We start from the raw sequence: 23,228 nt of genomic DNA, 5'->3' as shown, positions 1-23,228 counted from the left end.
AGAAGAGTCCAATAATGTAGCACTTCAACCTTAGGTTTGAGTTTAATTAATCAATAGTAAAAATATCCCAATCAACTTTGGTACATTCATGGAAAAATGAATTTGATTGAAATATGCCAAATAAGAGTTAGGTTATGAAGGAAAATTGTATGGAAATCGATGAATATGGGTGATACTGTTGATGGTAGCAGCTTCAGAAAAGTACTTTCGTATAGGTCTAAGTGTCTAAATGTGTGGAGGTCGTCCAAAGGACTGTTAACTTTAGTAAATTACTATAATTAAAGGAATTATTAAAAGTAAATTCCTTTTGATAAGTAAAAGTTAGTTAATACAATGAAATGCAAAGGTTAGTTGCAACATTAGTGAATTAGATGAATTTCAACCATTGATCTCAAGTGAAGTTGTGATCTAAGTATAGGAAAGGTTATTTCTATGCTAACACATGCAACACTCAAGGCGACTCCTAAAAAGGACATAACAGCCAAGAGAGTGATCATGGATGTTGTAAAGGGTCATTTGATCTGACACTTGGTAGAGAAGCAGTTGGCTAGAGAGATATTTAAGGTTGTAGTGGATCTAAATCATAGTGATAATAGGAACAAGAATATGATTTTAAGGAGAGGGACAAGCTCATACGTTAATGGGATTGGCTTGTAGCCATTGCGGAGAAAGTGAATGAGACATAACTTGTTAATGTGGCATTGAATGGGTTCACCAAGCTATGGGAATTGTTTCTCAATGGGAGTCTGTGCTCAGGAGAAGCTTTCCTATTGGGAGAGGCTTTGGGATGATTGCATCTAGGAAGAGGCACTAGAGGAGTATAAGGCCCACAGACAAGGAGATGGAGAGGAGATCCTCGGTTTGGTCAGTCAAACCAAGAAGGGAAAAAGGAAGGGTTTTGAGGGTAATCATGAGGGATCACAACTGAGAAAGAAGAAAGACTTGAGCAAGCTCAAGTGTTTTATTTGCCACAAGAATGGATTCTATTCATAATAGTGAAAAAGAAGGGGAAGGGGAGGGGAAGTTGCAACAAATGGTAACTTTAGTAAAGGTACAACTTGACGAGTTTGTAGTCTCCAACCATGTCATCAAGAGCCATCACGTATGACATCAATATATTAGATACATCATTGGCACTTAAGGTCTAGATCATCAATCAAGGCACATGATTGGCTTCTTCATTAGTGGCTTGACATCTTCATGAATGGCATCTTTATCAAACAAGAGTTTGTTCAACATGTACCTCATCATCATCTGGAACTAGGTATCTCAAGAATACTTGCCATCTCGGCTAATGCCATATTGACATCAATGACAACCTTGATTAACACTTATAAATGCAACAAGGTCAAGCTATAAGGTGGGCGCTCCTCTTCCTAGGAAAAATTGGTAGTCCACAATCTATCATATATCATGAGAAAGCTTCTCAAGTCATGTACTACATCTCCTAGTAAAAAGAACAATAAAATGGAGTCTAAGACCCATTGCTAGCATAGACTTCTAAGTATAGTGAATGTCACAATGAATCCTATCCTTGAACATATAAGTCCTTAAAATGTCTTTTAATCTAACATTGATATTGTATATCATAATTGGTCCCCCAAAATATAGTCACCTTTCCCAAAATATTTGCTGCAAATATTTGCGATATATCTCTCTTCTCTTAGCCTGATGATATTATTGCTTGCATAGATAATGATTTTTTCAATATTTAAAAGTATCACGACATATTCAATTTTTTTGACTCAAATGGAAAAATCATTGGGTCCACAAAAGGTTTCCTATAAAATCGAATTTTTGACCCGTTTTGAAAAGCAAGATTAGGGAATCGAGATCAAAGGAGAAATTCATTTTTCTTCCTTTGAGTTGAGGAGGAGAAATTGATTTTTTTCCAATTCCATTAATTTATGTATTGTGGAGGGGGGATTGATTCATTGATTCCATGGGGAATTGAAAGATATTTTGCAAAATGGGATCAAATCCTATGATTTTTGTGGGGGCTTTGAGAAGTCAAGAACTATTGAAATAGCGTTTTGGATCAATAAAATTCAAATGGAGAGGACACAATTGTAATTTGATTTGGTTGTAGCGCACAAACTCAAATTGATGAAAAATCAAGAAGATAATTCAAGAATAATCTTGTCAATTTTTTTAGATACTTTCCCCAATGTTGTTGATAAGTTTCCTTCAAGATCCTTGACGATATATTTGTTGACATGATGCTTGTAACATTGCTAAAAATATGATCACCTTGTGAAAGATTCAATGCCAAAAATAGACCCAAAATTTTATGGCCATAAAATCAACTATAATTTGAACCATGGACACATCTCCATATGGGGTTTCAACAAATTAATTATACCACTATTTAGGTGAAATTTCTAAAAATAGAGCTTTAAAAAATATAAATATTATAAAAGTTAGTTTTGGTGTTTGGAATCGATTTGTAAGTAGTCCCACCCGTGTTCAAATCTATGGAGGCGTCACCCATACACCCGTAGTGTAGGAGGATACAAGCAATATGAAAGCAAGTCCCATCACCAACTCCGACCTCTGGAGTTTTAGTGTTTGGAATCGATTTGCAAGTAGTCCCACTCGTGTTCAAATCTCTAGAGGCATCACCCATACGCTCGTAGTGTAGGAGGATACAAGCAATATGAAAGCAAGTCCCATCACCAACTCTAGCCTCTGGGTTTTCGCTGTTTGGAATCTATTTGCAAGTAGTCCCATCCGTGTTCAAATCTCTGGAAGCGTCACCCATACGCACTTAGTGTAGGACGATACAAGCAATATGAAAGAAAGTCCCATCACCAACTCCGGGGTTTTGATGTTTGGAATCGATTTGCAAGTAGTCCCACCGTGTTCAAATCTCTGGAGGCGTCACCCATACGCCCGTAGTGTAGGAGGATACAAGCAATATGAAAGCAAGTCCCATAACCAACTCCGAACTCTCGAGTTTTGGTGTTTGGAATCGATTTCCAAGTAGTCCCACCCGTGTTCAAATCTTTAGAGGCATCACCCATATGCTCGTAGTGTAGGAGGATACAAGCAATATGAAAGGAAATCCCATCGCCAACTTTGACGTCTAGAGTTTTGGTGTTTGGAATCGATTTGCAAGTAGTCTCGCCTGTGTTCAAATCTCTGGAGATGTCACCGATACGCCCGTAGTGTAGGATGATACAAGCAATATGAAAGCAAGTCCCATCACTAACTCCGACTTCTGGAGTTTTGGTGTTTGGAATCGATTTGCAAGTAGTCCCACCTGTGGTCAAATCTTTGGAGGCGTCGCCCATGTGCCCGTAGTGTGGAGGATACAAGCAATATGAAAGCAAGTCCCATCACCAACTTCGGCTTTTGGAGTTTTGGTGTTTGGAATCGATTTGCAAGTAGTCTTACTTGTGTTCAAATCTCTAGAGGCGTCACCCATACGCCCGTAGTGTAGGAGGATACAAGCAATATGAAAGTAAGTCCCATCACCAACTCCGACCTTTGGAGTTTTGGTGTTTGGAATCGATTTGCAAGTAGTTCCACCCGTGTTCAAATCTCTGGAGGCATCACCTATACGCCCGTAGTGTAGGAGGATACAAGCAATATGAAAGCAAGTCCCATCACCAACTCCGACCTCTGAAGTTTTGGTGTTTGGAATCGATTTGCAAGTAGTCCGACTCAAGTTCAAATCTCTGGATGCGTCACCCATACGCCGTAGTGTAGGAGGATACAAGCAATATGAAAGCAAGTCCCATCACCAACACCGACCTCTGGGGTTTTGGTGTTTGGAATCGATTTGCAAGTAGTCCCACCTGTGTTCAAATCTCTGGAGGCGTCACCCATACACCCGTAGTGTAGGAGGATACAAACAATATGAAAGCAAGTCCCATCACCAACTCCGACTTCTGGAGTTTTGGTGTTTGGAATCGATTTGCAAGTAGTCCCACCCATGTTCTATAAATATAAATTTCTTTGTTTGGGTCAACTTTGAATTACATGCCTACCTCCCTAGTTGGTCTCCAAATATTTTATCATCTATTGCTCAAAAGACGAAGTCTCTAAAAATACAAACCTCTTCAAAAATTTGAATGTGCCCGTATGGCTGCCATCAACCCTCAGACATCCTTCAAAATATTCACGTAAACCTGATGCATGGGGAATACCTACTAAGATTAAAATGTTGGAGCCTTGAATTGAAAACTTCTAAAAGAGCACAAGTTGTGTTGTCCTTAAGAATCACACATTGCAACTTTAGAACAAGGGGGGGGGGGGGGGGGGGAGGGGGAATTCTATAACCAAGTACACACAAGGCGGTGGGGGGGGGATTCTATAACCAAGTACACATATGGCCAAGGTAGTTAGGAATTGATGAAGTTGAATGGTGACTGAATTGACCCTGTATAATATTCACGAATTGTCAATCTCTAATTGCGAACTCTGTGATGTTGAACTCACCCCATTTAATATTTGTGAACATACATTGGAACTTAACACCCAAATTTTTGTAAGCAATCTAGTGTTTGATCTCATAATGGAAGGGAGATTGAAAATGAACTGTTCATTTGATTTTATCTTCTATAAGTGACATAGCTGGAAAGTCCTCTTGTGGAATAGAAGGTTGTGATCTATCATCAACTTTAAGATGATGAGATCCTACTTTGAAGGGGACTAAGGGTGATCCTAAGGGCATGCATCCAATCTCCTCTCATATGTGTATGCTTGACAATAATGTATTCCCTTAGTTGCATAAAGTGTATGGAATAAAATGCTAGCTTGGGGCTAACGCCTTGGGGTGGTCGGGTTATCCAAGTGACCTAGATGTATTGCATATGGATAACCATTCCGATCAACTAATTTGACTTAGTCGTTTATGGTAGAAGTTGACTTGGGTCATCCAAATATTACCCAACTAGGGAAGTTGACTAGGGGGGATGATAGTTTGTTGAAGCAACTTTGAAGTCTTTGTCAGGCCAGGGAGTAACTCCATAAGGCAAAAATAATTTGACTGTATTATTCCATCAGATAGGTCCTCATTATATACATAAGGGAGAGGCTGTTCAGTTCGTCTCTCGATGACTGTTCATATTTCCTATTTATCTATTTACAATAATTCACCCAATCACAAGGATTAGGTGTAAACATTCCCCCCTAATCTGAAGGGATGTTGGTGAGTCCAAGCATCATTCTGAATCGGTCAAACTTTTCCCTTCCAAGCGCTTTGGTGAAGATGTCTGCAATTTGCTCATTTGTGGAACAATGACGGAGATGGATTGTTTTGGCCTCAACATGATGTCGAATCAGATGATATTTAGTATTGATGTGCTTCATTCGATCATGGAACTTTGGGTTCTTGGCCAACTTTATTGTAGAGGTATTGTCAATCATGAGTGGAGTTGATTGTACTTGTTTTACCTGCAAATCTTCAAGAATTTTCCTGAGCCACACAATTTCTTTTTTGCTTTAGCTGCTGCCACGTATTCTGCTTCTGTTGTGGAATTTGCTGGAACTGATTGTTTGCGTGATCTCCAGGAGACAACTCCTGATCTAAGACTCATAGAATATCCTGAAGTTGATACCCCAGTTTCTTTGTCTCCATCGAAGACTGAATCAGAGTATCCAATCAAATTGAAGTCGTCCACCTGTGTATACTTGATTCCAAAGTCTTGAGTTCTCTTCAAGTACCTTAGAACTCTTTTTGCAGCAGACCAATGTCCCTCACAAGGCTTTTGGATAAACCTGGAGAGGATTCCAAGAGCAAACGAAATGTCTGGTCTGGTAGTAGCTAGGTAGTTGAGACTTCCTACAAGCTGTCTATACTTTGTTGCATCCTCAAATTCTTTTCCTTCAATAGATGTGAGCTTTAAGTTTTGTTCCATTGGAGTAGCAAGAGGATTGCACTCTGTCATGCCAAACCTGTTCAACAGATCTCTAATGTATTTCTTTTGAGAAAGAAATATGGACTTTGGATGTTGGGTTACTTCAATGCCAAGATAGTAATGAACATAGCCCAAATCAGTCATTTCAAAACTTTTCCCCAATTCCTTCTTTATGGATGCAATGTAGCTTTCATTGTTCCCTGTCATCAAAAGATCATCTACATATACCACAAGATATACAACTGTTTTGCCAACTTTCTTGACAAATAAAGTTGCATCATCAAGATCAAAATGTTTGAAATTGAGTTTTAGAAGATGCTCGGTTAGTTTTTCATACCAGGCTCGCAGTGCTTGTTTGAGGCCATACAAGGACTTCACAAGTTTGCATACTTTATGTTCATGTCCTTTCACAGCAAATCCTTCAGGCTGGGACATAAAAGCATTCTCTTTAGATCTCCATTCAAGAAAGCAATTTTTCCATCCATTTGATGGACTTTCCAACCGCTCTGAGCTGCTAGTGCAAAGAGTGTCCGGATGGTAGCCCATTTTGCTGTTGGGGCAAAAGTCTCCTCATAATCGACCCCTTCCTTCTGTGCAAAACCTTTTGCCACAAGCCTATTTTTGTGCTTGTCAAGTGAGCCATCAGCTTTATACTTGTTCTTGTAGACCCACTTGCAGCCAATTGGTCTGGTTCCTAATGGAGGATCAACCAGCTTCCAAGTGCCGTTATTTATGAGGGCATCATACTCCTTTTACATCACTTCTTTCCATTCATCATGAGAAGCAGCTTCTTTGAAGGAAGTTGGTTCAAAATCTGTAGACAAGTTCAATTCACAATCATAAGAAACATCCATATCAACAGGTGAATTAGAGTCATCTACATCACCTCCATTTTGCTGGTTTGAATTTCTGGTCCTTTCCAACTTCATTAGGATGAACACTTTCAAGTGTCTTTGTCAGCCACTTTGGGGGACCTTTATCAGATGGTCCAGGCTGCTCCGTTGATTGAGTTGGGACTAAATCAAGATTGAGTCTCCCAATTCTATCAATTACATCACTTAAAGCATCATCCGTTGTTGGAGTTTCATGTGGGGGAGAGTGTTCTTCAGAAGAAGATTCCACATGTTGATCTAGTATAAGAATCCCCCCTTCAAGATGTGGAATCTGATTATCAAATTCTTGAAATGATTTTGCTTTTGCGAATCTATCCAAGCGATCAAGTTGCCGCTCAACAACATTGTTAGTTTTGGATGATTCAAGGAAAATTACATCTCTAGATACAACAAATTTCTTATTTACTTCATCATAGAGGCGATATGCTTTGGAGGTGTTTGAATACCCCAGAAAGATACAATTACGACTTCTAGCACCAAGTTTGTTTCTATGTACCTTTGGTATCAAGGCATAGCAGGTGGAACCAAAGACCCTGAGATGCTTTACTGAAGGAACATGTCCATACCACATTTCATAAAGAGTCTTGTTTCTTATAGCATTAGATGGACATCTATTCTTTATATATGCAGCACATAGAACAACATCAGCCCAAAACATTATCTTTACATTTTTGAAGAAGAGCATGGATCGTACCATATTTAAGATTGTCCTATTCATTCTTTCAGCTACACCATTCTGTTGGGGATTATAAGGCACAGTTGTTTGATGTTTGATCCCATGTTGGCAAAGATAGTTTTCAAATTCATTTGATGTGTATTCTTTTCCATTATTAGTGCGAATAGACCCAATATGAGATTGTGCATCATTTTCAACCCATTTATGAAAATTCTTGAATGTTTGAAAAGCATCAGATTTGTTCTTCAATAAATAAACCCAACACATTCTGGTGTAGTCATCAATAAATGTCATGATATATTTATTTCCATTTGCAGAAGGAACAGGCATTGGACCACATAAATCTGAATGAATGAGTTCAAGTTTTCTATGTGCTCTTGAATGTGAATCATGAAAACACTGTTTGCTATGCTTTCCTAGAATGCAAGCATCACATTGCTTAAGTTTCCTAGGAATTGTAGGCAAATCAGCAACACCATTTTTCTTCAACAAGCGGAGACTGTCATAGTTCAAATGTCCAAATCTAGCATGCCATAATAAACTTGATGGAAGTGTACCTTCTTCATGATGAGAATTGTATGAGAAATGTTGTGCATGAGTAGAGGTTCCTTGTAGCTTGATAAGCCTTTCTTCTTCTATTCCCCTCATGACAAGTGAGTGGTCAGATGCTTTTCTTACCTCAAGCTTGCCATCAAACTTATGAATGGAGTGACCTTGCTGGCGGATGTGGACGAAGGACAACAAGTTTCTCTTGAGCTGTGGGAAATATAGAACATGATGCAGAAGAAAGTTTGGAAGACCAGGCAGTTTAACCCTGATTGTGCCAAGCCTTAATGGCTTGATTTTTGATTGATCTGCAAAGTATACTGCTCCATCAACATTGTCAGTGAAATCTTCAAAAAAATCTTTTCTATGAGTCATGTGGCAGGTTGCTCCTGAATCAAGCAACCAATCATTTTTCCAAGAAGCAAGTGAATCATTAAATAAATCTTCATTTACTCCAATGTTACATTGTGCCACAACATAGTGAGCGGATTCAGGTGCTTTACCTTTGTCTGTATCATCAGTTTTACCTTTCTGTTGGTTTCTTTTCTGCTCAATTTTGTCCCATGGTAGCTTGCATGTAGAGGCATCATGTGATCTATTTCTTTTGCAGCGAATACAGTGCAAATCTGCCTTTTCTCCTTAAGAATGTCTGCCCCCCCTGCCTCTGAAATATCTTCCTCTTCCTCTTCGTCCACCTCTTCCTCTTGTAGAATCTTGAGCAGGATGCTTTTCTTTATGAGCAAGACACACAGTCTCTTCAGAAGATTCAGGGGCTGTCTTATTTCCAAAAGCTTTCTCTCTTTCAACAAACTTTTTCACAAGAGAGTCAAAGGTTATATCTTTGAGATTTCCATTTGCTTGCAATGACTCAAGATAATTGGAGTAAGTAGGATAAAGTGCCTTGAGAAAAGCGATAAGAGGAATATCCAATTCAACCTTAGTGGATTTGATATCATGCATTATAGACTTTACTTCAGATGCAAGAGCAAGAGGATCATTATTTTGCAGTTCAAGCGTGAAGAGTTTAATCATGAGTTGAACAACTTCAAGTGCAGAATGTGAGTCATAGAGTTCTTTCAGCTTTTGTAAGGCTTCAAAGGCAGTTGAATATGACGAAATATGGCGACTCACCTCTTCATTTACAGATGCAACGATTAATGCATAAGCTTTGCTGTTCTTGTTTTCCCAAATGACGAGCTCTTTGTCTAAGGTAGGCTGTACTGGTTCATTGTCTCCTTCTCTGACACACACTCCTTTCCACAACTCATTGAAAATGAGGGTGTGTTTTATCATCCGGGACCATTCAGGATAGTTCTCCTTGCCAGTGAGAATTATTCCCACCATGGATATGATTGAATGCATACTGTAGCAAAAAAAAAACTTATGTTGCAAAACTTTTATTCTTAATGGAAAAAAAAATATAATTCTGATATGATTGGACAACAAACTCAAATATCAATTTGCATTCATCTGGAATATTGCAGTATACTAAGTCCAAAAAATACCCGCAACAACATAAAGCACTGCGTCCACTAAAAGGCCGAAGAACGTAGCTCTGATACCATGTCAGGCCAGGGACACAAAAAAATAATGGTCGAATCCCAAAACCAGCCAAACCCTACAGATAAATTAATCTTATGTACCAACCAATCGAATAGCGTACGTTAAATGAATGAGAGTTTAAACTATAGGATACTTTTCCTCACAAACAAAACCGATTGGAAAAGATGTGGAGCTCTTTGTTGCTACCTCTGATGAACCGGGTATAAAACAATATCAGATCCAACGTGATCATGCTATCCAAGAGAAATCATCAATGTAGGTAGCAGTGAGCCCATCCATGCCATTGTCACTTTCAGAAAAACACAACAATTATGATGATGACGATGGCATACAATATCAAAGGATTGATACAAGATGTCCTACAAGTCGATGTGTATTAGAACCACTAACAGCTAGCTCCAGGCATAAATTATCTGCAACTTTTCATAAAATGATTAAAGACATGAGAAAGGGTTTGGAATGTGGATATTCTCCGATTCAATCCAAAGAGGGATCTGGACGAAGCAAGCTATGATTGACAGAATTGTAATAGATGTAAAACGCAATCACAAGCAGCTCGACACTAGTGTTCCTTTAACATTCACCTTCTGCTCGCCAGGATTGACGGTGTGCATAGCTTCGATGTTCCGCAGAACTCTCTTGACAATCCCAGTCAAATTGGGAGGAATCATAGAATACGAAGATTTCAACTGTCCTACAATCCAGTCAAGATGCATACGAAAAACAATGAACAACAATGGCATTTGAACGCAAGTGTGAAAACCGTAGCGAGAATAACCGTGGAGAGTACCCTTTCTGAGCAAAACACTGTGGATTGACAGCGCTAAAATTACTATGTCAGAACATCGACTTTTTTTATTTTATGAAACCATGTCAGAACAACAAACGTTTATGTACAGTTAGGACAACATAGACAGCGCTGGACAATGTGGACAGTATGGAGGGGGCAACTAATTATATGGAGGAGCAACTCATCTATATGGAGAGCAGACTGGGAGTTACAATGGACATAAAAGCTAAAAAGAAGTTGGCTCTGATACCATGTCAGGGCAGGCAGTAACTCCATAAGGCAGAAATAATTTGACTGTATTATTCCATCAGGTAGGTCCTCATTATATACATGAGGGAGAGACTGTTCAGTTCGTCTCCTGACGACTGTTCATATTTCCTATTTATCTATTTACAATAATTCACTCAATCACAAGGATAAGGTGTCAACAGTCTTCAAAAGCCAACATTGCTTCCATCCAGGGAGCTTGCAATTTTTTGTTTTTGAATTATAAAGTGCTAGATAGGGATATTGATGCCTGCTGTAAGCAGAGCCTCCTAGTGTCTAGGTTGTGTAGAGAAAAGAGACAAATCTAAAGATTGGAGTCGAGTGTAGATGCAAAAGCAAAAAAGTCACAACAGAACATGGACCAACTTGCATATTATCTTGTCAATATCCCCTTTTTCTCCATTAGATGATGTTGTTGTTCACATGAATAATCTTGGAAGTTGTATGGCATAACAATCGGTGTTGGGTTCTTGGGGTTTCACAATGAGGTTTCCGATGGGTCATTGCTATTGTCCTCTATATTATTGAATAGAAGGTGAGGATTTTCGTAGACATTACCTAATGAAATTACATGGCTCATCAATCTTATGACTTGTCAATATGTGTATATATATATATATATATATATATATATATATTGTCACATAGGTTGTTGTAATCATATGATTCTTTCTTTCAATTATTTAAAGGTCCTTATTTTGGATGTTTGCAGTCTGTTCATTTCATTTTGTATTAGAGCTACCCATGATCTTGGCCTTTGGCCATGCTATCGTTTCAACTTGCCAACCAACAACTCTATCATGATATACAAATCGATAGCCTCAAATGCCTCTCATCGACTCTTTCATTTAGTCTACTTGTCTGATGAAGGTGGGTCGTCTATCAACAGGTACATTAACCATTTTTGCATTCTAACGCTTTCATTAATGCTTAAGGACATTTTACTATGGATCACAGATTGAATTGGATATTAACGACATTTAGTCATACACTTGTTCCCATGCTTCACCTTGGTGGTTATTACTAGCCCCTAGTCTAGTGTGACCTTACTTGAAGCTTGCCTTTCTTTTTTTCTATGTGGTTCATGGTCCCCAAAGATTTGTGACCGTTGCATCCACGAAATATTTGTACCAGGAAAATCTAAATATTTGTACAAAGAAGATCTACCCGAAATGATCACTTCCTGTGGGCTCATCGGCTCAACCACGAAGGCTAACTCCGAGAGTGTTAAGAGAATTGAACTCATGACGTCTCAATAGTAGAGGTCGTTTAACGATGAAAACTTGACCAACTTAGCTAACCCTTGGGGTTGAGGCCTTTCTTTCAATGTCTAGGAGGGGCACAAATAGGAGGCTCTAATGATGGTAGCGTTCCATGAACTTCCATACGTAACACCTTCCATTTTTCCCATGTATCCACATCCCATCTTTGGGTTGATTGCTATTTTTCTTCTGTGTTGGTTGCTTGTTTTCCTCATCCTTTGAGTAAGGGCTTGGAAACTTTTGCCTAGGAGGTTAATGCAACTAAAAGAAAAGAGAAAACACAATCCAAATGTTGGAATGCAAAAAAGTGGCTGGGATAAAAGAAAGTGCGTGGGAAAAAGCTATCTTGCATGAGTTTCCGGTACACAGGTAGTTTGGGTGCGAGGGAACAAGTATCCGGCATGGCTAGAAGCTTTTCCCAAATTTACAGGAAACGTCAAGTTGGGAGCGACGATAATATAATATTTTAAAATTTAGTATATATTAAAAAAAATTAATTTATTTCCATCTAAAATTTTTGGTAGTTTTCCATGGGGACTCGTTCCCCAGGGTGGGGTGCACACACCTCTCGCACCCCACGCACTTGGGATGGGGCGATGTCTGAGAAACATTTCCCCACGTCCCCCTTTTGGGGAGATGCATGGAGAAGCAAGGGGGATGTTTTCCTAGTGTGGTGGGTGTGACTCCCCAAAACTGGTGCTTCTAGGCATCCCCCATTGATTTTGCTTGAAAACAAGAATTTATGAGTGGGAAAGCTTGATATTCAACCCTAGGGCCTTACTAATGCTACGTAATTAATGGTAATGTTAAATTCTTAAAGGAAAAGTGACATTCTCCTTTATATTTCATTTTCATCGTTTTACTTAAATTTTAAACATTACCATGAAATGACTCAAGATGTTTGAGAATGGTTCCAACCTCATTGAACTTCATATGAAGAAAATAAAATTTCATATCCCATTCAAAATTCAACACACTTAACAATTTTGAGGATTTCAGGATAGCGGGGATTGCAATGTTTTCATTGGATTCTATCAAGTATGAGGGTCTGAAACTGATATTTAATCAAGAGCACCAAGCCTAAAATCACCCCTTTTTTTTGGGGAGGGGGGCGGGCATTTCCCCCTCAATTTGCAATCTCTAACTCACTCATTCGACTTACCAAACTTACTTCTACTTGGCTTACCACAAAGTGCTATCTGACTTACTAGTTAACTGTTGTCTCTCCTCCCCCGCAACGCTCCTTCAATGCTCGTTGCCCATTTTTAATTTCTAGTTTTAACTTTTAAATCTTGACTCTAGATATCGATGACCGTAGACTGATTCTTTGACTCGTCACTCTTTACTATTTTTGAGTTTGAGTTATATCAATTTACTATTCTAGTCGTCAGACTTCAATAGCTACTATAGTCTATTTTTCTTAGTACTAATTAGATTCTAGAATGATGAATGATGAATTTTATTTTTAAATCAATGTAGATTCTAAAATAATGAATATGGGTCAATGCATTTCATTATTTAATTCAATTATGTTTGGATCAATGTATTTATACTTTCATTATTGAATATGAATTTGATAATACACACACACACACACACACACACACACACACCTGACACACCCCGTTCCCCCAAATTTCCTTAAAATTTTAGGGTACTCCCGCATGCCCACCTTGTGCTTCTCCTTGCACCCGTGTCCCCCCGTCCCAGAGTCTTGGTGGAAGATAAATATTTTTCTTTTATGTTTTCCAGGGCAAATTAGGGTTAAGTTACAACAAAATCATATTTTTTCAACATTATTTACCTTGGAGCTCATTGTCTTGGTTACGATTTGTATGCATTCATTTGGAAAATTAAAAATATCACTTGCCTTTTTCAGCCATAAATAAGGGCTGACTCCTAGGGTTTGTTTGCTGTTAGAAGTAATGTATCCTCTTGTTTAGCCCTAGTTTTACACTGGTTTATAATAGATTATGGGGCTGTTCTCTTATTGCTATTATAAAATATTTGCATGCTATGAATTGCATGTGTTTGGGAGCCTATTTGACAGTCTATTGATCAAACTAAGTCCTCTAGATTTATCCATAGATACATTTGAACTCTCTCTTGAAATTATACCTTATCTCATTCAAAATCTTAATCATTGCATACTTGACCTTGGATGATCCTTGTTGTAGAACCCTTAGTGGGCATTTAGTGCAAGTCTTTTTGGGCTACTTGGTTCCTAAGATCTGCTGGGGAAGCCTCCCTTGTGGGGATTGTATTTTACCATAGAAACCAGGGGAGTGATTACTGAGGTGACAATGGTAACTCTCCTGTTATTGTTCTAAATCTAGGTTGCTTAGTGAGACTTTGCACTAGGGTGCTATATTTTGCAGTAACATGCTAGAGTCCTTTATCAGACCTTGCCTGACTCAACTCCTAGCCATCCAATCAGTTTACTAGAGTTTCTCTGATCCCAGATGTTTAACCACAATTGCCTCTTTGCTTTTTTTCTTCAAAATTCCATTGAAAATAAATATCCACCTTCTGCATTGAAACAAAGGATCACTAGAAATTGTCTCATGCATTATAATGTTGTAGTTGGTAGAAGAAGAAGTCACCTCAAATATCATTGCACAACCACAACTTTTCTAATAACAATGAATCATGTTTAGTGTTCTCAAGATCCATGAAGCCATCATCATAAAAGTATCACATTGTTTGAACTTTGAAGTTGATAGAGAGTCCATTACGAGTTTAATGAAATGTACTAAAATTTAGTTCATAAGTTATGAGGGGAGGTTAAAATAAAATAATTATTGTCAGTCTTTCATATAGATTGGGCCATTGTACTCATGGCCATACAAACCATCTTGACAATTACCCTATTCTTGTGAAGCTTACAATCACCATTAGAAGTAATAAAGCTGTGTGGAATCATTGGAAAAGTAATGGTCTAACTGGGTTGTGTGGAATCAATGAAGAAGTGAAACCAAAGGTCACCCATGTAAACCATCACAGCCATACCTAAAGGAAAGAGTACGAAATGGATAAATAATTAAATATACATGAAGAATTCCTTCCCCATTATCATCATTCATCAACGTACTCCAACAAAACAAAACTGAAAAAATAAGTTATTGAGAGTAATAATAATTTACATGTGCATATCAAAAGGAAAAAGTGTTTATCATATTATCAAGTTGGCTTATAAAAGTCATTTGACAAGTTAAAATGTGACCCTTTTATATGTTACAAAAGTTCTAGCAGGTACTATGAAGGGAAATTTTACTATATTTATATGTATATATATATGTGTGTGTATATATATATATATATCTAGGTAGGTAGGTAGAAGTGTGTTTTAAGTGTTGTAAACAAGTATCAAATATATATCCAAGAGGTTCACAGTGAATTATAAATTCCATATATAAATCAAAATTTTGGATTAAATGTCCTTTTTGTGAAATGGAGTTTGAGTATTGAGGACCTTTAAAAAATTACAATTGCTATTGACCAATGCATGGGTAATTATTTCTTATGAAAGAATATCAAGGTGATAAACAAATGAAACTAAAAAATTAGAGGAAGGACTAGTAAAACATCAACAAAATAAGAAAGTATTAGAGGTCGAAGTAGCTAAACAAAAAGGATAATGTAAAAGTCTCGAGAATAGAGTTGCTGATGAATTATTAGAAAGAGATTGTGAATTATTGGAAAAAACAAGGAGATTTCTGGTGTAAAAGGACATGGTTGAAAACTACTTGCAAAAAGCAAGAAGTTGAAGGATAAGAAGCAATTCATTCAAAATATGGAACAAAGGAATCAAGATCTCAAGAAGAAATGATCAGAAATTACGAGCAAATCTCTTGCTTAAGGAACTTTAGTCAAAGGTTGCTTGAACAAATCAAAAGGTTAAAAGAGGAGAAACTAGAGAATCAAGACTGTAAAAGTAAAGTTGACAAGTCAGAAAAATAATGAACTTTCTTGCCTAAGGAATCATAATCGAACTTTGCTTGCGCAAATCAAGAAGTTGAATGATGATGAGAAAACACAATGACCGAACCTGTTGAATTAGAGAAAACCTCAAATGTAAAATTCTAGACCTTCGAGAAAGGAACCAATACATATCCAATCAACATCAAAAATCAAAATGATGCAAACCCATTTGAAGTGAGGATATATTTGGACGTAGCGATAAAACAACCTATGTAGAGACCCTAGCAAATACGGGCATCTTTACTAATGCAATGATGAACAAAGTGAGAAAAGTGTGCAAGGAAGATGTGCTGTCAAAAATGAAACAAGAAAACACTACAACTATGATAAAAAAGGACAATGTTACAAGGACACCTAATTGGCATACTAATCACAAGAGTGGAGATCATAACCAATCAATATATCAACATCGTCCAGAACAAAAACAACTGACCTATATTTTGAAGAATATTGATCCCATTGCTATTGATTCTTATAAAAAAGTTCATTCTTGGAATCCCATAAGTGTAATTTTCCACAGTATCAAATTAGGGTGGTTAGACTCTCTTACAATTCGACAATTCTGCTCAGCATTTGGAATATCATATCATTTTGGATCTTCAAAAACTACAGCTACAAGAGCAGAGAATCATGAGAAGGTTTCACAAGCCAGAAGTACAGATGAAGGCCTTCCATAAGTATGCCTTGATGACAAACAATTTCTAAGGGGAGGGCGACTTAATGAACATTACACACATCAAATACTTAAATAAATAAATAATAGGAAAATGCAGAGGAAGTGTCACATCCTAACTAAAAGACATGACCTAATGAAAGGACATGAAGTATTAACATGTGTCCCAATACACACACATACACACACCAACATGTTGGTTGTTGTAATCATATCATTCATTCTATCTTATTCAAATATTTATTTGTCCTTTATGGATATCTGTTGTCAATCCTTATGTTGGATATTTGCTAGTAAATGAGCTTTATTTATTTCAAATGAATGAAGACATATGTGCTAGTTTTCTGTTTGAGTTGTTGGAAGGACCTTGAACTTCGATGGGCTGCAATTTAGGGGTTTGAGAAACATAATAGGTCCAATATCATATTTGGTCCACCAAATATACATCGAAATTTTGAAATAGCTGTTTATATGGCAAAACTGATTGTGAGGTCACACTAGCTTGCCTTTGTTCAAGACAAAGTATGGCCATATCTGCTTTAAATCTAGAGACTACCTACTTATCTGTCTTTGCCACAAATTAACTCAAAGTCTGTAATAGCCCTCATCATTATATTCTGGGTCAATACATATGCCACATGATGCAATTTATTTTTGTTATTTCTGCCATCGGTAAGCAATTATCCTCTTAATAGATACGTGCAACAATAAATAATTCATTTAGATCTGCTATCATGGGCACATTGCATCACAGAATTTAAGCATATTGATTATGGGCTTTTAAAATAGATAGAAGCTTGCGCATGGTCGGACGGTCCCACTAGTTATCATCAAGAATAATGTTTCTTATATGAACAGCCTATTCTGAATTAGCTCGTCTCCAAAGCTACCACAATTCACTATCTACTATGGCACTGAAGCCTCTTTCTTCTCATGCACAATTTCAACATTGTATAGTAGGCTGCGAATGCTTTTTTGAAAACCTTTTATAACCATAGTTTGGCAAATTGGTGTGACTCTGGATTGGTAGTGATTTGTTATGAATTTTTTGCCTTTAAAATGAATTCATGGCAAAAGCTCTAACTGAAAGGAGATGATGTCTGAAATATCAATTCAGGTCTCTCTTTTATCTTTAAATAATTAAATTTCGTTGTCTTAGCCTTCCGGGGTTTAAAGATCAGCGGAAGGAATTTGTCATCTTGAGAATCATTGTAATAGTGCTCAATGATTTTCGTTGTGTAATTGAGTGGACAACCATTTGTTTATAATGCAACTGCAGATTAAGCAACATTTCACTTATATATGATATGTATTTACAGGAGGATATTGAGAAAAAAATGTCAAGTTTAGATGAAATTACAGCAGAAGGCAGTGGAATCACATCAGAAAACACTTCTGAAAATGATTCACATAAGGTAGCTCAGAATACATCAGCTGTGTCTATGACCAAAGCACAACGCCACATGTCACTGTACTTTGCTCTCTGTACTAAGGTTCTATTACTGTCTCTATCTTTGGTCGAAGTGTTTGATTAAGATGAAAGTTTCTGGTTTCATGCTAACATAGATACTGCTTCATGGATTATTAACAAGTTATATTTCAACTGGCAGTTGAAATTGTTCTTCTTTCTGCAATTGCATTGTCTTTGCTGTAGACATTAACTTTTTTGTTGTTTGTTGTGCCTCACTTGTCCTCAGAACCATACTCTTCTTCATCAAGTTTTCTGTGTCTACGGACAAGCACCAAAGGCTGTAAAGCAGGTTTGATTTTAAAAACATTTTAAAACCACTTATTTGATTTAATATATTCTTACGTCAGCTGTCTTGCCTTTCTTCTTCTATTATTTGTAGATATTAGTTCAATAATTAGCTTGGTAGGTGCTCTCTGTGGGTAAAACTAAAATGAGTGTTTGTCATCCTTATTGGCTGGCCTAGCCTGATAGCTTATATGAATCTCATTGGCTATAATTTCTATTCTTTTCTAGAGTTTAGTAAGTTTAATTCTGGTGCAGGCAGTCCATCGGCATATCCCTATACTTGTACGGACCATTGGTTCCTCATCATCAGAATTGCTGCAAGTTATATCTGATCCTCCACAAGGGAGTGAGAATCTTCTCATGCAGGTTCTCATTTCTTCCTTCACCATCTTTTGTTTGGTTTTTTTTAGTCCAATGCTTAGAAGCATTGTATTTGTCCAGGCAAAATTCTGTTTTATCATTGGAGATGATGACTTCTTGAAAGTTTAATTTCTAGCAGGTCTTGCATATTTTGACAGAAGGGAGAACTCCTTCCAGGGACCTGATTATGACTGTCAAACAGTTGTATGAAAGCAAACTAAAGGTTGGTTAACAGATTTGACTGTTTCCCAGAAGAACCTGGTTTTATGAAAGTTTCACTACAATTTTGTACATTGAAACTATCTTTTTGTTGCAGGATGCAGGAATTCTTATTCCAATGTTATCGTCACTGTCAAAAGAAGAGGTTCAATTCTACAACTTACTGAACATTGTGTTTCTATGTGTTTCTTGTTCTATTCGAATTGAGTCATGTTTTATCTGAATGAAAAAAGATGCAGATATGTATCATTTTTGTTGTTGATATGTATCATGCAACTTCTGCCGATAGGGTTATTTGCAACTAATGTAGCTTAGCCAGTAGCAAGTTTTCAAGTCTTTTATCATATGGTTTGAAATAGGCATGAAGATTCTGGTTATCCTTCATTTTATTAACATGTCTTTGCTAATCAAGATGAAATTATTGTTCTCAGATCAGTTAGCCTTAATTTTCTGATGAAGCCAAACCCTCAAACCCAAAAGTCAATGGTGATTAGATGAAATGATTTTTTAGGTTTGATCTTTTGTTGATAAGGGTGGCATGTCTGCTTGATTTATGGTAAGCATGTCAGGGATGTGCACTGATTCATTTGAAGGGACCCCTCTAAATTTCAGGGGACAATATGGTATTTCCAATGTTCCACCAAGTTTCCATGACAGCATATATGGGAGCGGGGAAACACATCTGGGGGGAGTGTGGAAGCACCTCTCAATTTTAGGGATTGTTGTAGGGGACGTTGGGGTCTCTGACATAGCTGACCCTGTCCAAATAGTAAGAAATATAAACTAAAATATGTGATAATTGACTGAGATCTTATACGTAACAATGCCCCATAACCTTTCTCATTAAGTGTAATCAGATCTATCAGAATTTGAACTGATCAAGATCTGACTAATATGGAACTGGAACTGGTCTATGAAAAAATACATAAAATATGCAAAATTAGGATCCTCATTAAAATTCATAATAACACCGACCATTTTTGATTTAACTCCCATCCAAGTCTTAAAATATTGTAGAAAAAACATAAAATACCTAATTAGTGATTTTGGCTTGAGTAGAGGGTACTTTTTGGCTAAAATCATGACAAGGGAGTTCAACAATCAGCACCACAAATATCAAGGTACATAGAGGGCTTATTGATTTTGATTAAGTTCCAATTAGTGATTTTGTCTCGAGTAGAGGGTACTTTTTGGCTAAAATCATGACAAGGGGGATCAAAATCAACACCACAAATATCAAGGTACATAGAGGGCTTAGTGATTTTCTAAGTGCAAATCCAAAGTGATAGAATGCTCTGGACTATAGAGCATGCACCAATCATCTTTCAGCACCCAAAGCCCACCTTCTTGCCTTCATTTGAATTAGACTCTGGCCATCTAGACTGCCCATTACTCACGACCATCTCTTGCAATTCCTCTTGGACCTCAAGCATCCTTTCTAAGTGGAAGGAGCCAGCATATCTGGTTTATGTGGATTTGAGGAGTTCCTTGTGTAACTCTTGTATATGTTTTAGAGAGTTCCTTCCTATGGATCTGTAAATTACTATTGCATTTATGACTGCCTACACCCGGCTTGACCTCCTGTATATCTTGGGGAAGAGGCTCATATCTGCAAGGGTCTCATTGGGTCCAGATATTGGAAGAAGGTTTATAGGGAGTTATGAGACTCCTTGAGCAAATAGTAGAAGTGTTCTTGTATCTCATAGTCAATACTCTTTGAAAATGGTATTTTGAAATCCTTCATCTTTTACCACTGGGTCATCAATAGGAGGTATTCTTCAAGGACTCTCTAGATACCAATTAGAACTCCTTTACAATTGGGTCATTGATAGGAGGCACTCTTTGAGGATTCTCTAGATATCATTTTTGGTCAATGATAGGAAGCAATCTCTGAGGATTCTCTAGGTTCCATTTGGATGCATAGTGGTGCTCATAGTGTTGTAGCTACATTGAATGATGGGTCAAATCTGCAGTGTGGAGAAAATCTAATGTTTTCTCTCTCACACAAACACCAATTCTCATTTGACCCAACATATTGGCAAAGGTTTCATCTTCAAGACAAGAAGAGTGTGTGTTTTTGTAGTGTATGCACCAATCATCCTTCAGCACCCAAAGCCCACCTTCTTGCCTTCATTTGAATTAGACTCTGGCCATCTAGACTGCCCATTACTCACAACCATCTATTGCAATTCCTCTTGCACCTCAAGCATCCTTTCTAAGTGGAAGGAGCCAGCATATCTACTTTATGTGGATTTGAGGAGTTCCTTCCTCGTGTAACTCTTGTATATATTTAGAGAGTTCCTTCCTATTCATCTGTAAATTACTATTGCATTTATGACTGCCTACACCCGGCTTGACCTCCTAAATATCTTGGGGAAGAGGCATAAATTGGAATTCTTCATCCTTGCACTTTCTCGAAGATTCAACTGCTTAGATGAAGAACTGACATGCTAAAGATTTATCATTAATGTTGATTACTCCCCTGTGAAGATCTATTTGCCCATTCATAAAATTGGAGCACTTCTCTCTTGTCCAAATCTCTTGATGCCTCCCCATTTGCAGTTTAATCCTCAAGTATTTTTTGTTTAACAAGGATGGTCAATATTATGTTCACTTCATGGAACATATCAAGGGCTTGCATTTGTATTATTTTTCTGACTCTTTTATTCAATAAGAAGAACAAGTGACATGAAAAGGAATGCCATTGACATAAGGTAATAGGGCATTCTCATCATTTGCGTACAATGATGTTTTACATTTTTGTTAATGAGATAGGTTGACCTCTTCTTACAAGCACTTGCAAAAGACATATATTTTACATGGTTGTCTTGTTGACATCATCCTGACATGATGTTTCCTCATTCCCCAAATCGGCATGTGATTATCAATCTAATCATTCACTGTGTGTTGAATCACTTCATCATTGCCTTCGTTTAGAGATATTTGAAGAAATATTGCACAACCATTACTAATGTATAAACCATTATATACATTTACTTCCACTCACCTAGCAACCATGCCCCGTCCACTCGTCCATGATGTTTGTAGAAATTTTATGAATTTGAGTTTTAGTGCAAATTCAGACATTTCTCCTCTCAAGGGACGTATCCTGGATCTAATCCCTGAGAGCTTTCATCCTTACGGTTGATCTGAATTATATAATTAGAGCAGTATACACTTAACTCCAAAATTTCAAATTACTATGCAGCTCAAGAGAAAAGATACCAAACAAGTGTACGTGGATTGCAACAAGTTACAGGCTTTGGGGTACACTTTCCCATGCATATAACAGATCTGAAATAAGTTTATTACCATAGAACTTACAGTAGCAAATCTTCCCTTTCGATCTTCATCATATATGTTAAATCATTCTACATTTCTGCACTTGTTATGTCAAATCAGCATGAACAAGTTCAGGAAATTACTCAATCAAGAAGACACAACAATTTGAAATTTGAATCGGCAAGTACATAATTGCAGGCTTTGGGGCACACTTTCCCATGCATATAACAGATCTGACATAAGTTTATTACCATAGAACTTACAGTAGTAAATATTCCCTTTCTATCTTCATCATATATGTTAAATCATTTTACATTTCTGCACTTGTTATGTCAAATCAGCATGAACAAGTTCAGGAAATTACCCAATCAAGAAGACAACAATTTGAAATTTGAATCGGCAAGTACATAATTATTGGACAGGTGAAGCACTTCCTTTGTATATAAGAGATGGAGTACATGTACATACTGTTTATCACAAGCTGGTACATTCTCAAGCTCCCCAAAACCCTAGGTGGGGAACCGAGAAAACCCTAGTCATCATGTCCTTTCTAGAAATCACTTCCTTCCAAAGCTGGTCACTCCATCAAAAAGCCTTAACAAAGTAGCATCATCATTGGCAAGTCCTTGGCTTCGAGCTGTTGAAGAAAAGGGTACCAAGGAGGTGTTTCCTAGTGCATTTACCTTTTTTCCTAGAAGAACACTTTATAACACCTTTTTAGCAAGTGACTTTATGAGTTATATTAAATTCATGTTATAAAGTCACTTTATGAAGTACTATGTACTTTCTAATATTAAAGTCACTTTATATTTTTAAGTTGACTTTATGTGGAGAAAAAGTACAAGGTACAAATATAAAGTTATAAAAGTGACTAGGGAGTCATTAATGAGGGGGACCACATGAAAAAGGGGGTCAAGTGAGGGAATGATCTCCACCATTGATCTAGAGGGCTGAGATCTAATCTCAGCCCTTGATCAAAAGGGTTAGGGTTCTCCTATCTAATGAAGCTAAAAAGGGAGAAAAAAAAGACTAGAACTCATTCATTCTCATGTGCATTTGTGAGGAGGAAGAGGAGAGCTAGAGAGTACATTTCCAA

General features: G+C 37.4%; 1 protein-coding gene across 7 annotated transcripts in view; it reads left to right on the top strand.

Annotated features, from left to right (window-relative positions):
- LOC149260288 (symplekin) overlaps window positions 1-23,228 on the top strand; it is a 160,311-nt gene that overhangs the window by 115,183 nt on the left and 21,900 nt on the right. For 2 of the 7 annotated variants that reach the window (XR_016258103.1, XM_089420098.1), the window contains exons 15-19: window positions 17,835-18,008; window positions 18,213-18,275; window positions 18,527-18,637; window positions 18,771-18,854; window positions 18,948-18,995. Coding sequence is in view for 3 of the 7 variants with exons in the window: in XM_089420098.1 (XP_089276224.1) it covers window positions 17,835-18,008; window positions 18,213-18,275; window positions 18,527-18,637; window positions 18,771-18,854; window positions 18,948-18,995 (480 nt within the window). In the remaining 4 variants the exon portion in view is untranslated. Of the gene's footprint in view, window positions 1-17,834; window positions 18,009-18,212; window positions 18,276-18,526; window positions 18,638-18,770; window positions 18,855-18,947; window positions 18,998-23,228 lie in introns of those variants that run through there. The other 5 variants (XR_016258105.1, XR_016258109.1, XR_016258107.1 and 2 more) reach the window with 5 other exon arrangements.

The sequence above is a fragment of the Pinus tabuliformis genome, chromosome 6 (assembly GCF_031772625.1).
Source record: "Pinus tabuliformis cultivar Carrire ecotype Pingquan chromosome 6, CPIR1, whole genome shotgun sequence".
In the NCBI taxonomy this organism is placed as follows: domain Eukaryota; kingdom Viridiplantae; phylum Streptophyta; class Pinopsida; order Pinales; family Pinaceae; genus Pinus; species Pinus tabuliformis.
This window is presented reverse-complemented; position numbering and strand designations above follow the sequence as displayed.